This window comes from Mobula hypostoma, chromosome 19, assembly GCF_963921235.1.
Source record: "Mobula hypostoma chromosome 19, sMobHyp1.1, whole genome shotgun sequence".
In the NCBI taxonomy this organism is placed as follows: domain Eukaryota; kingdom Metazoa; phylum Chordata; class Chondrichthyes; order Myliobatiformes; family Myliobatidae; genus Mobula; species Mobula hypostoma.
The window spans coordinates 24,165,312-24,191,297 of NC_086115.1; the positions used below are offsets into that span (position 1 = coordinate 24,165,312).

Here is a 25,986-nt window from a genome sequence, read left to right on the forward strand (position 1 = left end):
GTGCTGATAGGAACTCCAAGACATTTGTAAAAAAAAATGACGCAGGATCAGAGTTTGCAATATTTAATTTGGATTCAGATTAGTTTATCACATGGGCATCGAAATATACAGTGCAATATGTCATTTGTGTAATCAACCAACAGAAGCTAACGATGTGACCTAATGATGTGACCACAGCTCAGTACCATCTTGACTGGAAGTATTTAATAAAGATAAAAAAGCAAAACATGAGAAGGAGAAGCTAGAGTTATGATTAATGATAATATAATGGCAGTAGAAAAAGTAATGGCCATCAAGAGAACATCTGCTTTTGGAACTAATTATTGGAAATGAACTGAAGCAATTAAGAGAAACAGAAGTAGGTGAACATCTCGGCAATACGCTTGTACTATAAGGCAGTTCAGCTATTAGTTGAGAAGGAAGTGAGCATGATAATGATGAGGTTAACAGATTGGACAGGCTGAGTTCACTGAGTATGCAAGTGGTAAGAGAAAGCATGACTATGGTCTTCTGGTAAGAGGGTGCGCCAGGATGCGGCGGCCAATCTGAGTCCAAGCAAAGGTGAATTTATTCTTCCTTTACATCTTTTTTATGATCACAAGTCACTGTCAGTTCAAGCTGACAGGAAGGTGACAGTAACTCAAATAACCACACGTTACAACAGTGGTGTGCAGAAGAGCATCTCTGAACACACAACACGTTGAGCCTTGAACTAGAAGTTCACACCGGGTTCCACTCCTGTTGATAATGAAGTGGCCACTAAGTGTAGATGGATAAAGGGATGAAAAGATAAGCATACTGAACAGAAGGAACTAAATGGTTATGGTGATTGAGGAGGAAGAATTGAACACATAAATACAAATTAAGCAACGGCAGGGACTGATTGGGTAAAATGCCTTGTTATTGTTCTGTTTATTCAATTAAATTACAGGCCCTACACAACTTATGAATGTCCAACTAATGTACACATGAGCAAGCATTCAAGAGATCAAGATGGTCAGACAGCTGCTGTTGAGTTGTAGGCAATGTCAGTCATTTGGGAACTTGGTTCACCACATTTTCAACTTGCAAATTGTGCGGGTTACAGCTCATAGGAACGGAACCCTGTCGTAACCTTGGGAGGACTGCATATGATTCAGGAAATATTGTTCAGAGGTGGTTTCTACAGATGACAATCTTAACACTAAGGTCTATATTCATTGATTTTTATTAAAGCTGTGAGTGGGAATTTGGTTAAGTAACAAGCGATTAGGGTTAGCTTGTGCAGTTTATCATGCTCTTGAAATTAATTGTGGGGAATCTTAGAATTACACTATCTGATTAACTGTAACGTTTAATGAAAAACAAATAACTTGCTCTGGCTTTAAACTTCAACTCAATTAGAAAATTACATCAGAGTAACATTCCACAATAATACATACGAAATCACACTGTGGCATAGGAGAATAAGAACACAATGCATTTTAAGATATCTTTGCTACTTCAACAATCATACAATCACAAAATATTACAGCATGAGGCAGCTATTCACCCATGATGCCCCTTGTTAAGAGTGATAATAAATATTCACCCTCTGGTCTATATTTGAAGAAAAGGCATTATAATCCAGATCACAGGAATGTGTACAACAATTCTCACACCTCTCTTTGCCAATTAACTCTATTTCTTTTTGGTACTCACCCTCTTGCCAATGGAAACAAATTCTCCCTATCTACCCTATAAAAACTCTTTAATTTTGAACACTGATCACATTTAACATTGTTCCCAAAGTGATTAATTGATTGGTTGTCAGTCATGTCCAATGATGACAGGAGACTTTTTAATGTAGAAAAGCCACTGGGGTGTGTTCCACACTCTTGACCTCAGAAGTCCCTGCCTAGTGGTACGAGTTATCACATCTCAGGTCCTCCTTGATTGCAGTGGATGACCATGACTTCCGTGCCTTGTCATGCCCTTTGCTCTCCACGAAATGCAGCAGAACTGCCTTCCTGATCTCACTATTGCTCCCAAAGTAGTGGTCCCAGCTGGATACAGCATTTCAACTGAGGTGTATTCACTTTCGTGTTAAATAAATAACTTACACCAAAGTATAAAGCCAATGTGCAAAGGCAAATTATATAAGAGAAAATGTTAAGACTAACCAGTGATGGCACGAAAGGTGCCAGAATCCCACCGATCCTGCACGACATGGAGCAGATTCCCAATCCAGCATTCCTGTATCAAAACAAAATCTGCATCAGCTCAAGGCAGGCTGTAACATTCAGAATCCCACTGATCCTGCACGGCATGGAGCAGATTCCCAATCCAGCATTCCTGTATCAAAACAAAATCTGCATCATGTTTCAAACTATGCACAAATACTTACAGATAACTGGACTTGAAGTTCCATGTGGGACTTAAATCCCTTTCTCCCCAACCAGTTATTAAATTATAAACAGGACTCACTGGTAGTTTAATTAAGAATGTCCCTCTCCTCATGGTTCCCTATTCAACCACTGAAAGTATATGATATGCCTAAGGATAAACGATAAAAGGAACAGATGCAGAAAAGTAGACCATCGGACCCTTCAAGTTTGCTTTGTCATTCAATCAAATCATGGCGAATCTTTATAGAGAATGGTGCGAAAAACAAAACATCCAGTGAGCGGCAGTTCTGTGGGCAACAATGCATAGTTAATGAGAGAGGTCAGAGGAAAATGGCCAGACTGGTTCAAGCCAAAAGAAAGTCAGTGTTAGAGTGGGGAGGTTTCCGCTCAACAGGCTTGGGTGAGGCAAGTTGAGGAAGACACTGGCAATATGCTGGAACTTCAAGAGTGACGGGGGTAGAAGTGAATGCAGTTGCTATTCCGAGGGAGAAGGTGCTTGAGAAGCTGAAAGGTCTAAAGGTAGATAAGTCACCTGAACCAGTTGGACTACACCCTAGGGTTCTAAAAGAGGTAGCTGAAAAGATTGTGGGGACATTAATGATCTTTCAAGAATTAATAGATTCTGGCATGGTTCTAGAGGATTGGAAAATTTCACGTCAGTCTACTCTTCAGGAAGGGAGGGAGGCAGAAGAAAGGAAATTATAAGCCAGTTACCCTGACTTCTGTTGTTTGGAAGATGTTGGAATCCTTTATTGAGAATGAGGTTTTGGGATACTTGGAGTCACATGATAAAATGGACCAAAGTCAGCATTGTTTCATAGAAACAGAAAACCTACAGCGCAATACAGGCCCTTTGGTCCACAAAGTTGTCCCGAACATGTCCCTACCTTAGAAATTACCAGGCTTACCCATAGCCCTCTATTTTTCTAAGCTCTATGTACCTATCCAAAAGTCTCTTAAAAGACCCTATAGTATCCGCCTCCACCACTATTGCCAGCAGGCCATTCCACGCACTCACCACTCTCTGCGTAAAAAAACTTACCCCTGACATCTCCTCTGTACCTACTCCCCAGTACCTTAAACCTGTGTCCTCTTGTGGCAACCATTTCAGCCCTGGGAAAAAGCCTCTGACTATCCACACGATCAATGCCTCTCATTATCTTGTACACCTCTATCAGGTCACCTCTCATCCTCTGCTGCTCCAAGGAGAAAAGACCGAGTTCACTCAACCTGTTTTCATAAGGCATGCTCCCCAATCCAGGCAACGTCCTTGTAAATCTCTTCTGCACCCTTTCTATGGCTTCCACATCCTTCCTGTAGTGAGACGACCAGAACTGAGCGCAGTACTCCAAGTGGGGTCTGACCGGGGTCCTATATAGCTGCAACATTACCTCTCGGCTCCTAAATTCAATTCCACGATTAATGAAGGCCAATACACCGTACGCCTTCTTAACCACAGAGTCAACCTGCACAGCTGCTTTGAGTGTCCTATGGACTGACCCCAAGATCCCTCTGATCCTCCACACCGCCAAGAGTCTTACCATTAATACTATATTCTGCCATCATATTTGACCTACAAAAATGAACCACTTCACACTTATCTGGGTTGAACTCCATCTGCCACTTCTCAGCCCAGTTTTGCATCCTATCAATATCCCGCTGTAACCTCTGTCAGCCCTCCACACTATCCACAACACCCCCAATCTTTGTGTCATCAGCAAACTTACTAACCCATCCCTCCACTTCCTCATTCAGGTCATTGATAAAAATCAAGAAGAGTAAGGGTCCCAGAACAGATCCCTGAGAAACACCACCGGTCACCGGCCTCCATGCAGAATATGACCCGTCTACAACTACACTTTGCCTTCTGTGGGCAAGCCAGTTCTGGATCCACAAAGCAATGTCCCCTTGGATACCATGCCTCCTTACTTTCTCAATAAGCCTTCGATGGGGTACCTCTTTCCTTAAGGGAAAACTTGTCTGACAAATCTGTTAGATTCTTTGAGAAAATAACAAGCAGGATAGACAAAGGAGAATCAGTGGATGTTATGTACTTAAGTTTTTCAGAAGGCCTTTGACAAGGTATCGCACGAGGTGGCTTAACAAGGTAAGAGCAATGGAAAGTTACTAGCAAGAATAGGAGATTAGCTGATTGGCAGGAGGCAAAGCATGAGAATAAAGGGACCCTTTTCTGGTTGGCTGCCGATGACTGTCCACGGAGGTCTGTGTTGGGACTGCTCTTTTTAATGTATGTCAATGATTTTGACAATGGAATTGATGGCTTTGTGACGAAGTTTGCAGATGATACAAAGAAAGAAGGAGGGGAAGGTAGCGTTGGGGAAGCAGGGAGGCTGCAGAAGGATAGATTAGGAGAATGGGAAAAGAAGTAGCAGATGGAATACAGTGTCCGGAAGTGTATGGTCATGCACTTTGGTAGGAGTGAAAGCGAAGATTACTTTCGAGACAGGGAGAAAATTCAGAGGGCCAAGATACAAGGGGACTTGGGAGCCCTCCTGCAGGATTCCCTGAAGGTTAACTTGCAGGTTGAGTTGGTGGTGAGGAAGGCAAATGCAATATTAGTATTCAGTTCAAGCCTACTGACTATTGAAAAGCCTAGATAGAGTAGATGTGGAGAGGTGGAGAGGATATCTCCTATAATGGGTGAGCCATTATAGAGGACGTCCATTTAGAACAGAGTGAAGAGGAATTTTAGCCAGAGGATGGTGAATCTGTGGAATTAATTGCTACATATGCCTATGGAAGCCAGGTCACTGGGTGTACTTAAGGCGGAGGTTGCTAGGTTCTTGATTAGTCGGGGTGTGAGAAGTTATGGGGAAAAAGCAGGAGAATGGGGTTAAGAGGGAAAATGGATCAGCCATGATGAAAATGAAGAACAGACTCAATGGGCCGAATTGCCTAATTTTGCTCCTAGTTTTATATTCTTCTGGAAGATAACAATAACTCAGGTAACCATATGTTACAACAGTGTGGGTGCCATCGTAACATGGCAATTAGCGCAGTGCCAGTGACTTGGGTTCAATTATCACCACTGCCTGAAAGGAGTTTGTATGTTCTCCTTGTGACTGTGTGGGTTTCTGCTGGGTGCTCTGGTTTCCTCCCACATTTCAAAGACATAAGGGTTAGTAGGTTAGTTGGTCACATGGGTGTAATTAGGCAGCATGGTCTCATTGGGCCAGAAGGGCCCGTTACCATATCTCTAAATAAATAAATCTCTGAACATTTAGCATGTCAAACCTTGAACTGGATGGGCTACAGTGGCAGAAGACCATACCAGCTTCCACTCCTGTAACTAATAAAGGTACATATGTCATGAAATTTGTTGTTTTGTAGCTGCAGTACAGAGTAATACATGCACAATAAAGTACTATACAGTATATATGCAAAAGTTTGGGCACCCCCCGTCAAAATTTCTGTTACTGTGAATAGCTAAGCGAGTAAAAGATGAACTAATTTCCAAAAGGCATAAAGTTAAAGATGACACATTTCTTAAATATTTTAAGCAAGAAAACTTTTTTATTTCCATCTTTTACAGTTTCAAAATATCAAAAAAGGAAAAGGGCCCGAAGCAAATGTTTGGGCACCCTGCATGGCAGTACTTAGTAACACCCCCTTTGGCAAGTATAACAGCTTGTAAACGCTTTCTGTAGCCAGCCAAGAGTCTTTCAATTCTTGTTTGGGGGATCTTTGCCTATTCTTCCTTGCAAAAGGCTTCTAGTTCTGTGAGATTCTTGGGCCGCCTTGCATGCACTGCTCTTTTGAGGTCTATCCACATATTCTCGATGTTTAGCTCAGGGGACTGTGAAGGCCATGGCAAAACCTTCAGCTTGCGCCTCTTGAGGTAGTCCATTGTGGATTTTGAGGTGTGTTTAGGTTCATTATCCTGTTGTAGAAGCCAACTTCTTTTTATCTTCGACTTGTTTTTTAACAGACGGTGTGGTTTGCTTCCAGAATTTTCTGGTATTTAATTGAATTCATTCTTCCCCCTACCAGTAAATGTTCCCCATGCCACTGGCTGCAACACAAGCCCAAAGCATGATCGATCCACCCCTGTGCTTAACAGTTGGAGAGGGGTTCTTTTCATGAAATTCTGCACCCTTTTTTCTCCAAACATACCTTTGCTCATTGCAGCCAAAAAGTTCTATTCAAAAGGTTTAAAGGAATATCTAAACAAGCCTGATGCATTTTGGAAACAAGTCCCGAGGACCGACAAAGTTAAAATAGAACCTTTTGGTTTAATCGCTTTATGCCATTTCAGCACGAAAGGTTTCATAGGAACGCTCTACCTTAGCGGGGGATATACAGGACAAGGGCGGTCGCATATGGGAGAAACCAATTTAGCCCAATATACGAGATGTCCCAGCAAATACGGGACAGTTGGCAACCCTATCATCAAGTTCAACAGTGTGTGAAGCAGGGAATGAGGAAAGGTGCAGCTGACTCATATCATTTCCTCGCGGCCTGGTAGCACATGCTTTGCGGCCCGGTGGTTGGGGACCACTGCTGTAAAAGATGGAAATAAAAGTTTTCTTGCTTAAAATATTAAAGAATGTGTCATCTTTAACTTTATGCCTTTTGGAAATCAGTTCATCTTTTACCCGCTTAGCTATTCAGAGTAACAGAAATTTTGACCGGGGTGCCCAACCTTTTGCATGCCACTGTATATACATCTTATTGTGATCTCTTTTGCGGAGAACAAAATATGTGTTACTCCGGACCCCAGGCAGCACAAAAAGACCAAGAACAAAATAATAATAATAATAATAATAATAATAATAATAAAACACAATAAACATAAATACATAAGATAGTTTATATACATAAAGTGATTGTATGTCCATAAAGTGAAACTAGACACAGAAGTGTCTGTATATAAGGTGACATATAAGGTGTTGAAATCAGTTGCTCTTTATACTTTTAATAAGGTATCAGTTTGATTAATGAGTCTTTAGCAACACTGAATTTGTAGTTTCACTAATGTATAACTTGTATTTTTAACTTGTCATTTTCACAATATGTGGTGTTAGACTTCACCTACTGGTGGCAAAGCAATATAACAGTTACAAAACAATTTATCATCTTTCATTTTTCATTGGCTGAGTGTTAAACACTCTATACCTGCAAGTCTTCTAATAGGCCCTTCACTTATCTCAGGAATTTGCTTTAACTCAGAATAAACGTGTCTGTCTCTGAAAAAATTGCCATCTTAGTTTGCCTTTGTTCATGGTTCTTTTCTTTAGTTTCACATGTTCTGTGCCTGTTCCTTTGTTTAAACTTTCAATAAACAATCATGAAGCAACAAGTTTTCAACTCATTCTTGGATTCCCGACAGAATGTGCAGATCAGAAAACCATCAGATCCGACACAGGAAATGATAAAGTAGTGGTGTTTGGGGTGTGGATGGGTGGGTTAGTGGGTGGAAGTGTTGATCAGCCTTACAGCTTGGGGAAAGTAACTGTTTTTGAGTCTGGTGGTCCTGGTGTGGATGCTACATAGCCCTCTTATTAATGGGTTGGGACAAACAGTCTATCAGCAGGGTGGGTGGGATCCTTCAAGCTGTTGCTGGCATTTTTCTGGCATGTTTTTGTATATCTGCCCTTGATGGCGGATAGGCTGGTGCCAGTGATGTGCTGGAAGTTTTGACTACTGGTTGTAGAGCCTTCCTATCCACTGCAGCTTCCATACCAAACAGTGATGCAGCATGTCAGGATGCTCTCTACTGCATATCGGTAGAATGATGTGAACATGGATGTACGTAGTCCAGCTTTTTTCAGCCTCCTCAGAAAGTAAAGGCTTTGGTGAGCTTTCTTGATGTGTTCTGGGACCATAAGAGGCTGTGTGAGATGTGTGTTCCCAGGAGTTTGACACTGCTTGCAGTTTCCACTGTTGTATCAGCGACGTAAAGAGGGATGTGAGTAGTACAAGTTCTCCTGAAGTCAATAACCATCTCGTTTGTCCTGTTCACATCCAGGTTTCATTGTTGTTGATGACCCCCAATACTTTCATGTCTTTGGAGAACTTAACAATGTGATGACTCCGGTGTTTGGCCATGCAATCATGTGTGAGCAGTGTTAATCAATGGGTTCAGCACACAGCCCTGTGGGGCACCCGTCCTGAGAATGGAGAAGGATGATGGGTTGAGCATCCTGCCTGTCTGGGGTCTGTTGGGTAGGGTGTCCAACACCTAATGCACAGTGGTGTATTTAGATGGAGGAGTTGGAGTTTATTCACCAAGGTCTGTGGGACAATAGCATTGAACGGCAGACTGAAATCCAGAAAGAATATGCTGACATAAGTGTCCTTGATTTCTTGGTGTATCAGGGCCAGGTGCATGAAAGATGGTAGGGTATCTGTCATAGAGCAGTTCTGTTGGTAAGCATACTGGTGAGTGCCCAGTGTGGCAGGAATGGAGTTTCTGGTATGTGCCATTACTAGCTATTAAGAGCACTTCATGAGGATTGTTGTCAGTGTCACCAAGTGGTAGTCATTCAGTTCTGAAGTTGTAAAGTGTGCCTCTTCAGGCTCCTGTACCTCCTCTCTGATGTGGTTGACTACATGCTGAGAGGTGAGAAGAATGGGGATATTATTTAGTACAACAAAGTGCAATATGGAACTGGTGAAGACAGGCAGGGGTTTGAGAAGTGACAATACATTCCTAGATCTGGATAATCAGCACATCTCCAGTTTGAAGGAGGGAGGAACTCTCCTCTTCATTAGCTCTTTTTATAGAATTACTGGGTTATTACCAGTGCAATTTGTAGCTTGATCCCATCTGTTTACCGCTGAACTGACACAGGGCCTCAAGTCACTTCAGATTCCGTATCTGTGCATTACATCAGTTATCAGACTGATTATGTATCTTCACACTGATCTTCGTGGAAGCCTGGGAGTTCAGTGATTTTAACCTATTCTTCCACCAGATTTTCAAAGGGTAGACTATATTTTTTGGAATACATTTCAATCCATAGATTTTACCAGTTTATCAGCATACTTTCTTGTTGATTAAAATGAAGAATATTGAGCCTTAATTCATCCCATTAAAGGAATTTATACCAAGCACACTATCCACATGTGGTTGCAGGAAATCAGTGAAAGCCAAACTACTAAGAATTGAATAAGTATCAGAGATAGAGGCTCAGATGTAACAGAAAGTAATTACCATCAACAGCAAATAACTAGCTCTCATATTTATCATAAAGAGTTATAATTTCAAATAACATACTAATTTTAAAGCTATTTCTACTTCCTCAGTAGAATAAAGTTAGCACAAATCCCTCACTCAGAAGACTTGATATGCTTTGCAAATGGAACGAATGCTCATAGGAATTCAGCATTTATCTTCTACATGCTCAGGGTCAAAGTTCTATTTCTCAGCTTTAGTGAAACGAATGCCGAAGACTGATAGACATTAATAAAAAGTGTAATACATCCTGCTCTGCTACCATATTTCTACTGGTGAAGTGAGACAAACCAAACTACTCAAACCTGCACAATTCAACATAAAACAAGTGGAGTCAACACCAACCTCTCACCCATTATCAATCTTCTGCATGTGCCTTGCACGTTACATGCTTGGGCGATCATGGCTTTCCACATCGAACGATCCCATGCAGCGTCAATGATATCTCGCACACTTAGATCTGTTAGTTCTTTCACAGTGTCCATATATTTTCTTCTTTGCCTTCCTCTTCTGCATTTCCCAGGTATACGGCCTTGTAATGTAAGGCATTCTATTTCTCCCTTTCTGATGACATGGCCCAGGAATTTAAGTTTCCTCTCAATTAATGTTCTCATTAAAGATCTTTTTGTATGGGCACGTTGGAGTACTGTCTCATTAGTTACCCTATCTCTATATGATATTTTCAGCATTCTTCTAAGAAACCACATTTCTGTTGCTGCTAAGCTTCTTTGGAGTTCTGGTGTTATAGTCCATGTTTCGGAAACATACAGCAAGATTGACCAGATGTAACATTTTAGTAGCCTAAGCCTTGTTGTCATAGAAATGTGTCTGTTGGTAAAAATGGGTTTCATTTTTTGGAGGTTGGTTTTGGCAATGGCAATTCTTTTTATTTCTACTTTACTTCTAGCATCTTGTAATCAACAAACTCATCCATAAGGCCAGTGATGTTGTGGGGATGGAACTGGACTCTCTCACGGTGGTGTCTGAAAAGAGGATGCTGTCTAAGTTGCATGCCATCTTGGTTAATGTCTCCCATCCACTACATAATGTACTGGGTGGGCACAGGAGTACATTCAGCCAGAGACTCATTCCACCAAGATGCAGCACAGAGCATCATAGGAAGTCATTCCTGCCTGTGGCCATCAAACTTTACAACTCCTCCCTTGGAGGGTCAGACACCCTGAGCCAATAGGCTGGTCCTGAACTTATTTCATAATTTACTGGCATAATTTACATATTACTATGTAATTATTTATGGTTCTATTACTATTTATTATTTATGGAGCAACTGCAATGAAAACCAATTTCCCTCGGGATTAATAAAGTATGACTATGACTATAAGGCTACCAAGGTAAATAAAGCTGGTCTATTGTTCAGTCTCTTGGTTACCGATGTACAATTGGCAGTTGGAGTATCCTGCTGTTTTGATATTACCAAACATTTGGTGTTTTTTTTTACAGTTGATGATTAGACCAAAATCTGCACTTGTTTGTACTACTTTGTCCAGGAGGATTTGTAGGTCTTCTGCAGCACTTGCTATTAGGATGATATCGTCTGCATACCTTATATTGTTGATGTTAACACTTCCAATCTTTATCCCATCTAGGTCTTCTATTCTCTGAGAATCATTTCACTATAGATATTAAACAATTCTGGTGAGGCAACACATCCCTGTCTAACTCCTCTTTGAATTTCCATTATCAATAAGATGATTAAATCATGATTGCTTTATTGTGGGTGGTTTTGTGCGCAAATTGGCTGCCTTGTTTCCTCCACTGCAAACGTGGCCAAGTATTCCGGGAAGCCAGAAGCTGTGTGTGAAAGTCTTTTAGGTCACTAAGGAAAATGTGCCTGATCTGTATAATCAGCAAGAATGAAAAGCACTAACCTGATCACAGTGGGATACAGTTCTGCAGTAAAAACATAAGCAATGTTAAAGGCAGCACTGACAGCCAGCTTTCCACACAGAGCTACTGAAGTGACGTCCACCAAGAATCCCATGTCAAAATCTGGTCACAAAAATAAAACGCTTGTCTTTAGGTATGGGACAAATGGAGCTGGATCACTAATCAGTAATGATCTCACAGAATGTCAGAACAGGATATAAAAGGACTAATGTCCCCCCCCCCACCACATGACAATGTACACAGACAATCTTGTACCTCCTCCACTGTTATGGATGATCTATCTTTCTGCCCTGACTCCCTCATTCATTTCCCCATCACCTAACAATCTATTGTTCTTAGTCCTAGACTTTCCGCAGGGATCCCTCCGTGATTCCCTTGTCCATCCCACTCATTTCCCTCCCAGCACATATCCCTTCAAGTGACAGAAATAGTACACCTGACTATCCAGATCCCTAACAGTCTGCCCAGGTGAAGAAACACTTCACCTGTGAATCTGGTGGGGTCGTCTACTGTATCCGACGCTCCTGATGCAGGTTCCTCTACAAATGGTAAGATTGACGTAAACTGGGGAACAACTTTGTAGAGCACCTCCACTCCATCTGCCAAGCAGAATTTCCCAGTGGCCAAACAGCTAAATTCCTATCTCATTCCTGATGCAATATACCAGTCCACAGCATCCTCTTCTGCCACGATGAAGCCTCTCTCAGGACAGTGCAACATCTCATATTCTGTCTGGGTAGTCTCCAACCTGATGGCATGAACATCGATTTCTTCTTCCGAAATTGCCTCTTCTCTTCACCTGCCCATCACTTCCCTCTGGTGTCCCTCCATCTTCCCTTTCTCCTATAGTCCACTCTCCTCTCCTATCAGATTCCTTCTTCTCCAGCTCTTTACCTTTCCCACCCACCTGGATTCAACATTCATCTTCTAGCTTGTCCTACTTCCCCTCCCCTACTTTTTTATTCTGGTGTCTTTCCCCTTCCTTTCCAGTCCTGATGAAGGGTCTCAGCTCGAAATGTCGACTGTTTATTCATTTGCTGACTTGCTGAGTTCTTCCAGCATTTTGTGTGTGTTGCTCTGGATTTCCAGCACCTGCAGAATCACTTATGTTTTTGAAAGGTGTGGCTATGCATGTAGTGGCCACCCTGATTAACATATTACAGAATTCTACAACTTCTGCTACAGTTCTTACACATTGGAAGACAACAGAAATGATCCCAGTACAGAAACAGGGAGACGATGGGGAATTATTGACTAGCGTGAGTGAGCAACAACATAGCATAATACCGTCACTATGGGACACAGAAATCAAATATGCTGGAAATAGCTACAGGAGAATCTAATGGTGAACTTATTATATTTTATTACCTACGGCATTAGACCACTGAGAATCAAAACTGTGAAAAGTATTCTTACCTTGTTTCTCAGGCAGGAACATGGTACTTAAACAAGCAACGCCTGCAAACAGCAGAAAGGCTGCCATTGTCTTACGCCTCCCTGACCTTGGTGAGGGGGAGGGGGAGAAGGAAAGAGAGGGAAGTGGGGAGGACGGGGGGGGGTGGGGGGTGGTAGGAAGTGGGGGTTGGGGAGGGGTGTGTGTGTGTGTGTGTGTGTGTGTGTGTGTGTGTGTGTGTGTGTGTGTGCGCGCGCGCGAGTGAGAGAGAGAGAGAGAGAGATTGGGTGAGTGAGAGAGGGTGGGGGTATGGGGGGTGGAGAGGTGAGGGGGTTGTGGAGAGGTAAGGGGGGTTGTGGAGAGGTGAGGGGGTGGTGAGTGGGGTGTGTGGTGAGTGGGGTGTGTGGTGAGTGGGGTGTGTGGTGAGTGGGGGGTGGTGAGTGGGGGGTGGTGAGTGGGGGGTGGGGGTGAGCAAACAAGTGTGAGAGCGAGGGAGGGATTGAGAGTGGGAGCGAGAGGGAAAGATTATTCTGTGTTCTATTCAAACAACCCATCAAATAACACAAAAAGACTTCTGACACAGAAGATATACACATTTGAAAAACATGAAAAAGAATACTCAGATTTTCATGTAACCCAGTCACAGGTGATACCTGTCAACTTGCAATTGGTAAAATTGTTCAATTGTTTCAGTCATACAAAAGGATATAACAGAACTTGGCACCCAAGTTCTGATTTCTGATGACATGAAACTCCCATTTCTTTCTACAGATGCTACCTGATCTGCTGAGCAACTCCAGCATTTTCTGTTTATTCTTTAGCTGGATCTGCATTGAAAACAATTCTTCCTCTCATCCTCACTAAATCTCTTAATCCTTACTTAAAGTCCGTGCCTCCTGGTTTCAGGTACTTCAGTAATGGAGAAAGGTTTGTGACATTCAACCCCATCTATGTTCCTCACCACATCCCCTTCTCAGTCTCCATCACTCCAAAGGAAAGAAACAGCCTATCTGACATGTGACATGAAATTTGTTAACTTAGCAGCAGCAGTTCAAGGCACTACATAACATAGAATATCAATTATAGTATATGTATATTGAATAGATTAAAAAACGTGCAAAAATCAGAAATACTGTATATTAAAAAAAAAGTGAGGTAGTGTCCAAGAGTTCAATGTCTGTTTAGGAATCGGATGGCAGAGGGGAAAAAGCTGTTCCTGAATTGCTGAGTGTGTGCCTTCAGGCTTCTGTACCTCCTACCTGATGGTAACAGCGAGAAACGGGCATGCCCTAGGTGAATAATGGACACTGCCTTCCTGAGACACTGCTCCTTGAAGATGCCCTGGGTACCCAAGATGAAGCCGACTAAATTTACAACCCTCTGCAGCTTCCTTCAGTCCTGTGCAGTAGCCTCCCCCGCCCCCAACCATACTAGACAGTGATGCAGACTGTTAGAATGCTCTCCACGGTACATCTATAGAAGTTTTTGAGTGTATTTGTTGACATGCCAAATCTCTTCAAACTCCTAATGAAGCACAGCCGCTGTCTTGCCTTCTTTATAACTACATCGATACATTGGGACCAGGTTAGATCCTCCCTATTGCTCTGTGCATCTTATCAACTGATCAATACACTCCTATCACCTAAGACTACACACTATCGCTAACATCATCAACTTTCATGTCATCTGTGAACTAACTCATCATAACTCCATCAGTCACATCCCAATCTTTAACGTACATAACGAACAGCAGAAGTCCCAGTACCAAAGTACACCACCAGTCACAGGATCCTACTCACAAGTGTAACACTCCACCATCACCCTCTGCCTCCATGTAACAAACCCGTGTTGGTTCCAATTTGCCACCAGTCCCACAGGCTCAAACTTTTTAGACCAGACTCCCATGTGGGACCTTGTCAAAAGCCTTACTAAAGTCCATACAGACTAAACTAACCACAATGCCCTCATTGGTATCTTTTTCAAAAATTAAATTCAATTGATTAGACATGATCTCCTTCTAACAAACCTATGCTGACTATCCCTGATTAATCCCAAGATTAGCGCTGGCTAAACAAACTCATTAGAATGAAGTTGCAGAATGAGTTTCCAGAAGGCAACATAGTTATAATCTTTTAATTAATGATTACTTAAACCTTGGGAGAATAGAAGTCCTTTTTATTCATAGCTGGCTATTTGTGTGCAGCCTGAAAATTAATAGGTTAGTAATATTACTAGATTTACATGCACATCAAAGTGTGTGAAGCTGATTTCCCTTGAGTACAGATCAGTGATCTCTCTCGTCACGTTGTGACATGCTGCACAGATCCTCCAGTGGGGTTTGGAGCAACTCTCCGATGTCTCCAGTGTTAGTAGCTTCACCCTTTAAATGGCATTCTAATGGAGAGCACATGTGGGTTGCAGACCCGCACTTCAGAAACTGACAAATGACAATCATTCTCTGGACCAGTGAGTTCTAATTCCGCAGCTCTGGAAAACAGCATTGCGCAATGACTGAAATCATAAGGAGCATCTCTGGGGCAGGGAAAGTGTCAGACATCGCAACACAGATCCCAATGAGATTTGAAGTATGATTCTGGAATAAAATAGTGCTATGTGTCTAGGTAAATCTATTAACTTGAGCACTCAGAATTAAACTTCCAATTAACATGTGTTTAAGTAGCATGGTTATGTGGAAATTAAGAACAGACAAAAGGTACGTGTTACACACATCAAAGTTGCTGGTGAACGCAGCAGGCCAGGCAGCATCTCTAGGAAGAGGTACAGTTGACGATTCAGGCCGAGACCCTTCATCAGGACTAACTGAAGAAAGAGCTAGTAAGAGATTTGAGAGTGGGAGGGGGAGGGGGAGATCCAAAATGATAGGAGCAGACAGGAGGGGGAGGGATGGAGCCAAGAGCTGGACAGGTGATTGGCAAAAGGGATATGAGAGGATCATGGAACAGGAGGCCCAGGGAGAAGGAAAAGGGGGAGGGGGGGAAAAAACCCAGAGAATGGGCAAGGGGTATAGTCAGAGGGACAGAGGGAGAAAAAGGAGAGTGAGGGAAAGAATGTGTGTATATAAACAAATAACGGATGGGGTACGAGGGGGAGGTGGGGCATTAGCGGAAGTTAGAGAAGTCGATGTTCATGCCATCAGGTTGGAGGCTACCCAGACGGAATATAAGGTGTTGTTCCTCCAACCTGAGTGTGGCTTCATCTTTACAGTAGAGGAGGCCGTGGATAGACATGTCAGAATGGGAATGGGATGTGGAATTAAAATGTGTGGCCACTGGGAGATCCTGCTTTCTCTGGCGGACAGAGCGTAGATGTTCAGCAAAGCGGTCTCCCAGTCTGCGTCGGGTCTCGCCAATATATAAGAGGCCACATCAAGAGCACCGGACGCAGTATATCACCCCAGCCAACTCACAGGTGAAGTGTTGCCTCAACTGGAAGGACTGTTTGGGGCCCTGAATGGTGGTAAGGGAGGAAGTGTAAGGGCATGTGTAGCACTTGTTCCGCTTACACGGATAAGTGCCAGGAGGGAGATCAGTGGGGAGGGATGGGGGGGACGAATGGACAAGGGAGTTGCGTAGGGAGCGATCCCTGCGGAATGCGGGGGGGGGGGAGGGAAAGATGTGCTTAGTGGTGGGATCCCGTTGGAGGTGGCGGAAGTTACAGAGAATAATAGGTTGGACCCGGAGGCTGGTGGGGTAGTAGGTGAGGACCAGGGGAACCCTATTCCTAGTGGGGTGGCGGGAGCATGGAGTGAGAGCAGATGTGCGTGAAATGGGGGAGATGCGTTTGAGAGCAGAGTTGATGGTGGAGGAAGGGAAGCCCCTTTCTTTAAAAAAGGAGGACATCTCCCTCATCCTGAGAGCAGATGCGGCGGAGACGGAGGAATTGCGAGAAGGGGAAGGTACATGTTGCTTTTATCCCCCCCTGCTTGTTCAAAGAGTGCAATGCCACCAACAAAACAATTGAGTAGCCTTCATGTTATTTAGAGGCTGGTTAAGAATAACACACATGGGAGAACCTAGTCATGTGGGTCAACTTGGGCAAGGGTGGCAGAATATCTACCTGAAAGACGTCAGTCAGAGATATACAGTATGGAAACCTGCTTTTCACAATGACCAATTTGTCTACATAAGCTCGTCTTTTTTCGTGTGTTTGGCCCATATCCTCTAAGCCTTTCCATTTAATGATCTGACTAAATGTCTTTTAAATGCTTTAATTGTACCATTCTCCACCACTGCCTCTGGGAACTCGTTCCACATACTCACCACCCCGTATGTGAGAAAACTGCCCCTCAGATCAATCTTAAACCTTTATTATCTTAAATGTCTGCCATCTAGTTTTGGAGCCCCAAACCTGGGAAAAAGACCATGACCATTCATCTTATCTGTGCTCCTTATGATGTTATGAACCTCTGTAGGTTACCTCTCAGTCTTGTATTCTTCAGGGAAAAAAATCCCAATCTATTCAGTCTCCCTCCAGTGTAGGTAAGATCAGCATTAATCTTTTCTGCACTCTACAGCTTTAATGACATTTTCTATGCACAGATGACCAGAACTGCACACATTATTCCAAGTGAGGTCTCACTCAAACCTTGTACACAAATGGCCACTTTATTAGGTACACTTGTACACCTCATTAATGTAAAATATCTAATCAGCCAATCAAGGGGCAGCAACTCAATGCATAAAAGCATAAAGACATGGTCAAGAGATTCAGTTGTTCAAATGGGGAAGAAGTGTGATCAAAGTGACTGACCATGGAATGACTGTTGGTGCTAGATGAGATGGTTTCAGTATCTCAGAAACTGCTCATGTCCTTGGATTTTCATGCACAAGTCTCAATTTAAAGAAAATGGTGCGACAAACAAAAAAGTATCCAGTTCTGTGGGTAAAAACATCTTGTTTTTACAAGAAAGACGTCAGAGGAGACTGTTTCAAGGTGACAGGAAGGTGACAGTAACTCAAATAAACATACAGTACAATAATATTGAGTAGAAAACCATCTCTGAATGTACAACACATTGAACCTTGAAGTGAATGAAACCCTGAAGCACACCGGGTTCCACTGCTGTACCTAATAAAGTGGCCACTGAGCATATAGCTGTAACATGACGCCACAACTCTTGTACTCAAGAGCTGGGATGTCAAAGAACAGATGGGTTTTCATCTCAATTTTGTAGTTTCATGTCACCTCTAACCTCTAACAGTGTTGGTCTTTATTAAAATGTATTTAATTGTTTCATATTCCCAGAATTTTGTGGTAGATTAATGTCTCTGGATCAGAAGTCCAGATCTTTTGATATAGATCCAGCAACCTATCCACAAAGCTACCATGTGCATACTATATGAAGGAGTTTATAAGACAAGTCCCAAACAAATTCCCCTCAAATACAAGTATAATCTTAACGCTATGATTTGCAGCAACATTAAAATAGCATGCCATAACCCAACTCAATGAGAAACAGAGCAGTACAGGTACAATGGGCCTTTCTTTCCCCCATTTGGAGAACAAAAACAACTGACATCTGCTCAGGCTGCTCTGTTGTTAAATCAAAAGCCACACTAAAGTCATTCCAGGTGGATAGTTTGATTCTTACCAGGATTTATCAATGAAGTAAAGGCACAAGGGGAATGCTGGCAATTCCACAAGACCATACATGGCAATGTTCAAGTAGCGGTTGCCTTTCAGTTCACCTGCATTCAATGTCAAGCCGTAATATACAAGACTGCAAACATACCTGGAATGAACAGATGATGAACAGATGTACTAACAAGCTTCCCAAAAGCTTCTAACAAATACTACAATAAATGGGAGGGAAAGCAGATTGATAAAGGGGCAAAGGGAAGAGGGAACAGGATGTTAGAGACAGCAATGCTGAGTCTGGAAAAGGCTGGGGTTCAGATAGTCAAGTGGATCCTGAAGTGAAGGGGAGAGGAACAGGAGAGAATAGGGAAGGCAAAAGGTTCAGAAAAGACTGAGCAGTATACATGAACTTTGGCAAGGCCTCACATAGTAGTCTGATCAGAAAGTTAAGGCGCCTGGAGTCCAAAAGGTGTTTTACAAAACAAAAATTGGCTTGGTGGTAGCAGACAAAAAAGGACTGAATTTCTGACTTAAAGTTTGTAACCAGTGGGATCCCAAAGGGGTTGGTGATTGGACTTTTATTTTTTTGCCAAATATGTAAACGATTCGGACAACCATGTCTGTGATCTGGTACGTAAGCTTGCTGATGACACCAAGACTGATTGAGTTGTAGACAATCGGATGGTTGCCTAAGGAAACAGAAGGGCATATGTCAGCTGGAATGTTAAATGGAGAGGGCCAGAATCCAGGTAAAGTGTGAGGTCATCTAATGAGCCAAGTCATCTGACTGGACACAGCAGAGTTGACAGGGGATAGAATGCAGAGGCTGACCAGACACTGCAGGGCCCTTAGAAACACTGACACACATGGTCACAATTCCCTGAAAATGGCGACATAGGTAGAAAGTGTAGTGATGGTGCTTAGCTTCATAGGAGGGAACAATGAATACAAGGGTGAGTATAATATGTTGCAGTTACAGATTGGTTAGGCTGCACTTGGCATATTGTGTGCAGCTCTACAGAAAGCATGTGGCTGCACTAGAAAAGAGTGTAGAAGAGATTCACCAGGATGATTCGCCTGGGATTGCTCTCACTGGAATGCAAGAAGCTGAGGGGTGAGCTTAGAGGTTTATAATATTATGAGGGCCAGAGATAACTTAGATAGTTATAGTCAAAGCTCGGTGGGTCTAAATCTAGAAGATAAGAGGTTTAAGGTGAGGGGGGAAGTAAAGAAAGGACAAATTTACTGCACATAGAGTGGTGGGTAGATGGAACAAGCTGTCAGAGCTTATAGAGGCTGGTACAATAACAACATTTAAAAATTTTCAGACTGGTACATGGATAGCAAAGAAATAAAGGGATACAGGTTACGTGCAGGAACTGGGATTACCACTGACAGGCATCTCAGTGAAGGTGGATGAGTCAGACTAAAGGGCCTGTTTCCATGCTGTACAACTCTGAGTAGAGGATTGAGCAGGGGAACAGGGAGGGAGAGGAGACCGTCTCACTCAGAGGGGAAGAGGGGAGAAACAACTCGAAGAGAAGGTGAAAGTTGACTTGTATTCCATCAGGAGTGGTAGGAAGATGGCAGGAGTCCCAGGGCAGGACACAAAAGGTGAAGCAAGGGGGAACAGGTGAGAAATGACCAGGTGTTTAGGGGAGGGAAGAGGGAGGTTTTGAGGGAGGGTGGGGGGGGGGAAAGAGGTAAGGATGGGCAACAACTTGTCAGGTAAGGGATGGAGAAATGTGGAAGTTCCAGAATTGGAAAGGTGTGAGCAAGTGAGGGGCAGGAAAGTTGTGGAGCAAAAGGAAAGCTGGATGGAAGTGTGTGGGAGGAAACAACAGAGGTTCCAGCATAGATGCCAGGTAGTGTGGTGGCCATAAAAGGGCAGAAGCTAGGAAGGAAGGTAGGTGGAATACCAAAAAGGTGTCAGGAAGAGGTCAGCAGGGTGTGGGGAGGGGATGGAAATGGGGGGAGTGGTGTGTGATGTGGCGAAAGGCTCCCTTTAGACTCACTACTGTCAACACTTTGCCTTCACCCTACCCAAAGAAGCAAAAGCAGTGGTGGAATATGGGGACAGAAGAGGCACCAAACAGCCTAAAATTCCACAGGAAAAGAGACTTTGTGTCAGAATGGATTAACAAAATGTGATATTGTTTCTATTATTACAGTGGTCCAGTATTTTGTGTGGTACAATATACTTAAAAGACATACTGGATTTAGTTTGGAACTAAATAGGAGGTGAGATCTCATTTTGCATTCAGTAAGAGATTACCCTGATTCAGTGCAACTCATTTCCTCCTTATTTTTATTAATATACAAAGTGAGCTGTGGTCTAATGATCTGCAAACAGTAGATCATGAAACATTGGCACTTCAAGCCTTTAAGACATGCTTCAGATCCAGCTGACTGCACAATTATCTGCAAGTCTCTGCACAATGTTCTTTTTATGGCCACTTACCATACATACATCAAGATGACACTTCTCCAGCGTAATACAGGATGTCTCACCAGCTCCATCAATCCATGAGCAGATTGACCAACTTTATTGGCTCCTGCACAGGGTTTTAGCTGAATGAAAATCTTCTCATTGCCATTCCCGTATGCAATACTTTGCAATACCTCCTCTGCTTCCTCAGTCCTCCCTTGAGAGTACAACCACCGTGGTGACTCTGGAATTGTTCTGTCAGAAAGTTGACACCATTAATTTCAACTCATACAAGTGAGTTATGAATTACTTAATGGAACTGCCCAGTTTCTACCCTATTCACTGCCTGCACAACCCTTGCTCCTGTTTGAGATTTCAACACTTCTTTAGTGATAATTCAAGTTAAAGTTCACGTTATTGTCATGTATAACTGACACACAAAGTAATATTACCACAAGTAAATTAACAAATAACAAGACACATTTACAACACAATTTAAAAGATAAACAGTATAATGTTACTGGCACTTCATCATGATGAGGCCTGGGTGGTGGCAGGGAGTTCAGTAGCCTTACGGCCTAGGGTAACAGTTCTTGTACTTGCTACCTAATGGTAAAGGGTCAAAGATTGGTGGATCGGTGGAAGGAATCATTGCCAATGCTAATGGTTTAAAACCAACGCTAAGTTGTTTTCTATGGATAGAAAACACATACAAGAGCATTAAGTTATGGTGATGTCAATCAGTGCTATTACATATTACATTATTTGCAGATGCAACAAACAATTGGTTAGGCTAGTCTTTGTTGCTGTTTATAGTCTGCATTACCTGTAAGCAACTTCTATATAGTTAGCAGAAAAGTTTTTTCTGGACATCATCCCTAGTTCTATTTCCAAGGGAACTAACCTTTTCCTATCTATCCTATAAAACTCTTGAATACCCTCATCACTTCAAATCTGATCTTCATCATGAAGGGGAATAATATCAACCTCTTCCCATAAGCTAAGTTTATTTCTTTCCGGTGATACTGCACTGTATTTCCTTTGTGGCCAATATGTTTTCACTGAAGTCTGATCATCTAAACCGAACAGAGTAATTCAGGTGGATTCTCATCTGGGTTTTATAGCATTTACTTTGTGAAAGAAAAAGAGATTGAACAGAAGGAAGATTCCTAAAATGGTCAAAGATGAGATGAATGATGTTTGCTACTATGAAATATTACTATGAAAAAATGGCTTCAAATGTGGTCGTTTTAATTTAGATCCTCCTGCTCAGAATTAAACTCAGTACACCACACCCATCCCCCCCACCCCCGGGCTCACTGACTTCACAACAACGATAGCTTCCCATTTTAAAAGTCACGAGTTATAGTCCTTTAGGTTTGATTTATTCTGAGGTTGCTTATGTGAGTTTTCTTTGTGATTGTGAACTTCAACACATTGACCCTAGTAGTGAACTATAAAACAGTGCTCCAATCTGGGCACTATGCCACTGTGGTGTTTTCCATAAACGCTATTACAGCACTAGCAACCTGGCATCAAATCCCACTGCTGTCCTTTAGGAGTTTTAAATGTTCTCCCCGTAACCACATGGGTTTCCATCGAATCCTTCAGTTTCCTCCCATATTCCAAAGATGTGCGGGTTGGTAGGTTAACTGGTTGCCTGGGTGTAATTGGTCAGTGTGGACTGCTCAGACCTGAAGGGCTGTATCTCCAAATCAAAAGGTACAACACACTTCAGCTTTCAACACAATGTGTGCATGTCAACTACCTTTAATAACATTTGCATGAAATGCTTGAGAGTGTTTATCCATTTGAGATTCCGTATAAATGCAAATTGTTAATTTAATAAAGTAACTTATGGTAAACAGTGGTCAATTATTTGATTGTCAAATCAAGTTCACGTTTGTCATTCAATAGCATAATTGCACATCACCTAACTAAACAATGCACCTCCAAGCCAAGGTGCACAACACAGTACATATAACTTACACACAGCACATCAAGTAATATTACCATAATAAATTAACAAATAATAGAGTACATTTGCGATACTAGTTAAAAAAAAGTAAACAATATAAAGCTGTGGATGCTTCAGGAGACCAGGGTGGTGGCAGGATGTCAGGAAGTTTAGTAGTCAGTAGTCTCATGCTGGTTTGGGGGGGGGGGGGGGGCGGGGTAAGTTGTTTCCCGTCTTAACAGTCCTTGCCCTAGTGCTACAGTACCACCTGCCTGATGGTTAGGGGGGGTCAAAGAGATTGTTGGACGGATGGGAGGGATCACTGACAATGTTAAGTGCCCTGAGTACACAGCACTCCTGTTAAATATCTCAGATGGGCGCATGAGAGACGCTGAAGATCTTCTCAGAAGTCCTTGATGCAATGTTGTTATAAATGCAATCACCAGTGGCATGTGTCTATCGAGACAAACAGGATAGGATGTAGGACCCAAGTATTTGCTTTTTAGATTGAAACATATCCAGATGATGCAAAACCGTAAATGAGTTACATAAAAGACTGCAAAAAGGCTGCGAAGAGATATTGGCAGAGTTAGCAAGTTGGAAAGATGGCAACAGATGGAGCACATATGTGAGCTTCAATATAGAGCAGAAGTCCATATGTCCATTCAGCTCATTGCCTGCTCCACCATTCAATCATTCCTGATTTATTAGGTCTCTCAACCCCACAGAACACTTTTCAAGCAAGTAAATTTTGGTGAATAACATTAGTGTGCTGGTTGACAAGAGGCATGAAAATAACAAGCAGATACAGCAAGCAATTAAAATTCAAAAGGTGTGCAAGTTTTTGTTGAAATGGGTTGGAGCGCAAAACTAAGGCTGACTTGCTGCAATTGCTCATGGCCTATTTGATACAACATTTGGAATATCACATGCCGTTATGTGCTCCTTACCTATATAAGGAATTACTTGGAGATATCATGAAAGGAATCCACAACGTCCTTTGTGTAAGATGCAGAAGCTTTGGCAGACCTCTCGTTTCCCTGATACATCTGCATAAAATGCATTAAGCTGCAGCTCCAGAGACCCCGTTAAGGAACTGGAGAGGCAGCTGGATGACCTTTGGCTCATAAGAGTAAATGAGGAGGTGATAGAGAGGAAGGAGTCACTCCTAAGTTTCAGGAGGCAGGTACCTGGGTGACTGTCGGGAAAGGGAAAGGGAGTAGGCAACCAGTGCAGAGTACCCCTGTGGCCATTCCCCCCTCAACAATAAGTATAACGCTTTGGATACTGTTGGGGGGTGGGGGGTGAAATGACCTACTGGGAGAATCTGCAGCAACCTGATCTCTGGCATAGACTCTGTCTCCGTGGCTCAGAAGGGAAGCAAGGAGAAGAGGAGTTCAACAGTGATAGGAGATTCCATAATCAGATGAGCAGACAGCAGATTCTGTGGGTGTGAAAGAGACACCCAGAAGGTATGTTGCCTCCCAGGAGCCAGGGATGTCTCAGGTCGGTCCACAGCATCCTAAAGGGGGAAGGTGTACAACCGGAAATTATGGTACACATTAGTACCAGCATAAGTAGGAAAAGAGATGAGGTGCTGAAGAGAGAATACAGGGAGTTAGGCAGAAAGCTGAGAAGTAGGACATCAAAGGTTGTAATCGCCAGATTACTGCCTGTGCCACATGCCAGTGAGGGTAACAGGATGATTGGGCAGATGAATGCATGACTAAGGAATTGGTGTGGGGGGGGGGGTAATGTTATGGCAGTCATGGGATATTCCAATATGAAGGTAGCTTCGCATAAGCCCATCACCTCTATTGAGGCATAAACCAGCAACAGCACATTGCCAGAGACATCTCTCCTAGTCTTTCAAGTTATCCCAGGTGTAGCTCATCTCCTTCCTCTACCAGGATGAGATCTTTGGAGCTTCTATTGGTGTTTCTGTAGCACTAGGTTTTTACAGGATGTGGTTGCTAACCTCATGCCCAACCCTCCTCCTTTCAAAGCCAAGCTTGGGACCATCCATGGTGGAGTTCAATATGCAGGAAGATTGAGACAAATCAGGTTGGTGCAGGATCCTCAGAGAAGGAACTTGTAAAATGCCTACAAGATGGCTTTTTAGAGCAGCTTGTAATTGAGCCCATTAGAGGAATGACAATTCTGGATTGGGTGTTATGTAATAACCCAGATTTGATTAGCGAGCTTAAGGCAAAAGAACCCTTAGGAGGCAGTAATCATAACATGATAGAACTCACCCTAATCGGATGTATCAGTACTACAGTGGAGTAAAGGGAATTACAGACGCATAAGATAGGAGCTGGCCAAAATTGAATAGCTACACCCTAAAAATAAAGAAGTATTCTAAAGGGGAAGGTTTAAGCAACCATGACTGACGAGGGAAGTTAAAGGCAGAATAAAAGCAAAAGGGCATAAATTAGTAAAAATTAGTGGGGAAGTAGAGAAATGGGAAACTTTTAAAAAACAAAAGCAGCTAAAAAGATCATAAAGAGAGAAAAGAAATATGAAAGTAAGCTAGTCAGTAATATAAAAGAGAATATAAAAAGTTTTTTTTCTAGATATAAAAGGTGTAAAAGAGAGGCAACAGTGGATATCAGATAGCTAGAAAATGACACTGGAGAGGTAGTAATGGAGGACAAAAAAATGACAGATGAACTTAATGAGCATTTTGTATCAGCTTTCATGGTGGAAGACAACTAGCGGAATGCCAGAAATGTGACTGTGTCAGGGGGCAGAAGTGAGTGTCATTGCTGTCACTAAGGAGAAGGTGCTTGGGAAGCTGAAAAGTCTGAAGACAGATGAGTCACTTGGACCAGATGGACTACACCCCAGGATTCTGAAAGATGTAGCTGAAGAGATTATGGAGGCAATAGTAAACATCTTTCAAGATTCACTATATTCTGGAATGGTTCCAGGGGACTAGAAAATTGCAAATGTCATCTAACTCTTTAAGAAGTGAGGGAAGCAGTAGAAAGGAAATTATAGGCCAGTTAACCTGACTTCAGAGGTTGAAAAGACATTGGAATCTATTATTAAGGATGAGGTTTTGGGATACTTGGAGGCACATGACCAAATAGGCCAAATTCAGCAGGGCTTCCTTAATGGGAAATCTTGCCTGAC

The 25,986-nt window shown here is 42.6% G+C and overlaps 1 protein-coding gene across 2 annotated transcripts in view; it reads right to left on the bottom strand.

The window, feature by feature from the left end:
* Window positions 1-25,986, bottom strand: part of slc22a15 (solute carrier family 22 member 15) — a 48,471-nt gene that overhangs the window by 8,919 nt on the left and 13,566 nt on the right. For both annotated transcript variants that reach the window (XR_010020976.1, XM_063071547.1), the window contains exons 6-10: window positions 20,925-21,146; window positions 18,477-18,617; window positions 12,889-12,974; window positions 11,454-11,574; window positions 2,142-2,214 (exon numbers count right to left, since the gene is read on the bottom strand). Coding sequence is in view for 1 of the 2 variants with exons in the window: in XM_063071547.1 (XP_062927617.1) it covers window positions 2,142-2,214; window positions 11,454-11,574; window positions 12,889-12,974; window positions 18,477-18,617; window positions 20,925-21,146 (643 nt within the window). In the remaining variant the exon portion in view is untranslated. The remainder of the gene's footprint in view (window positions 1-2,141; window positions 2,215-11,453; window positions 11,575-12,888; window positions 12,975-18,476; window positions 18,618-20,924; window positions 21,147-25,986) is intronic.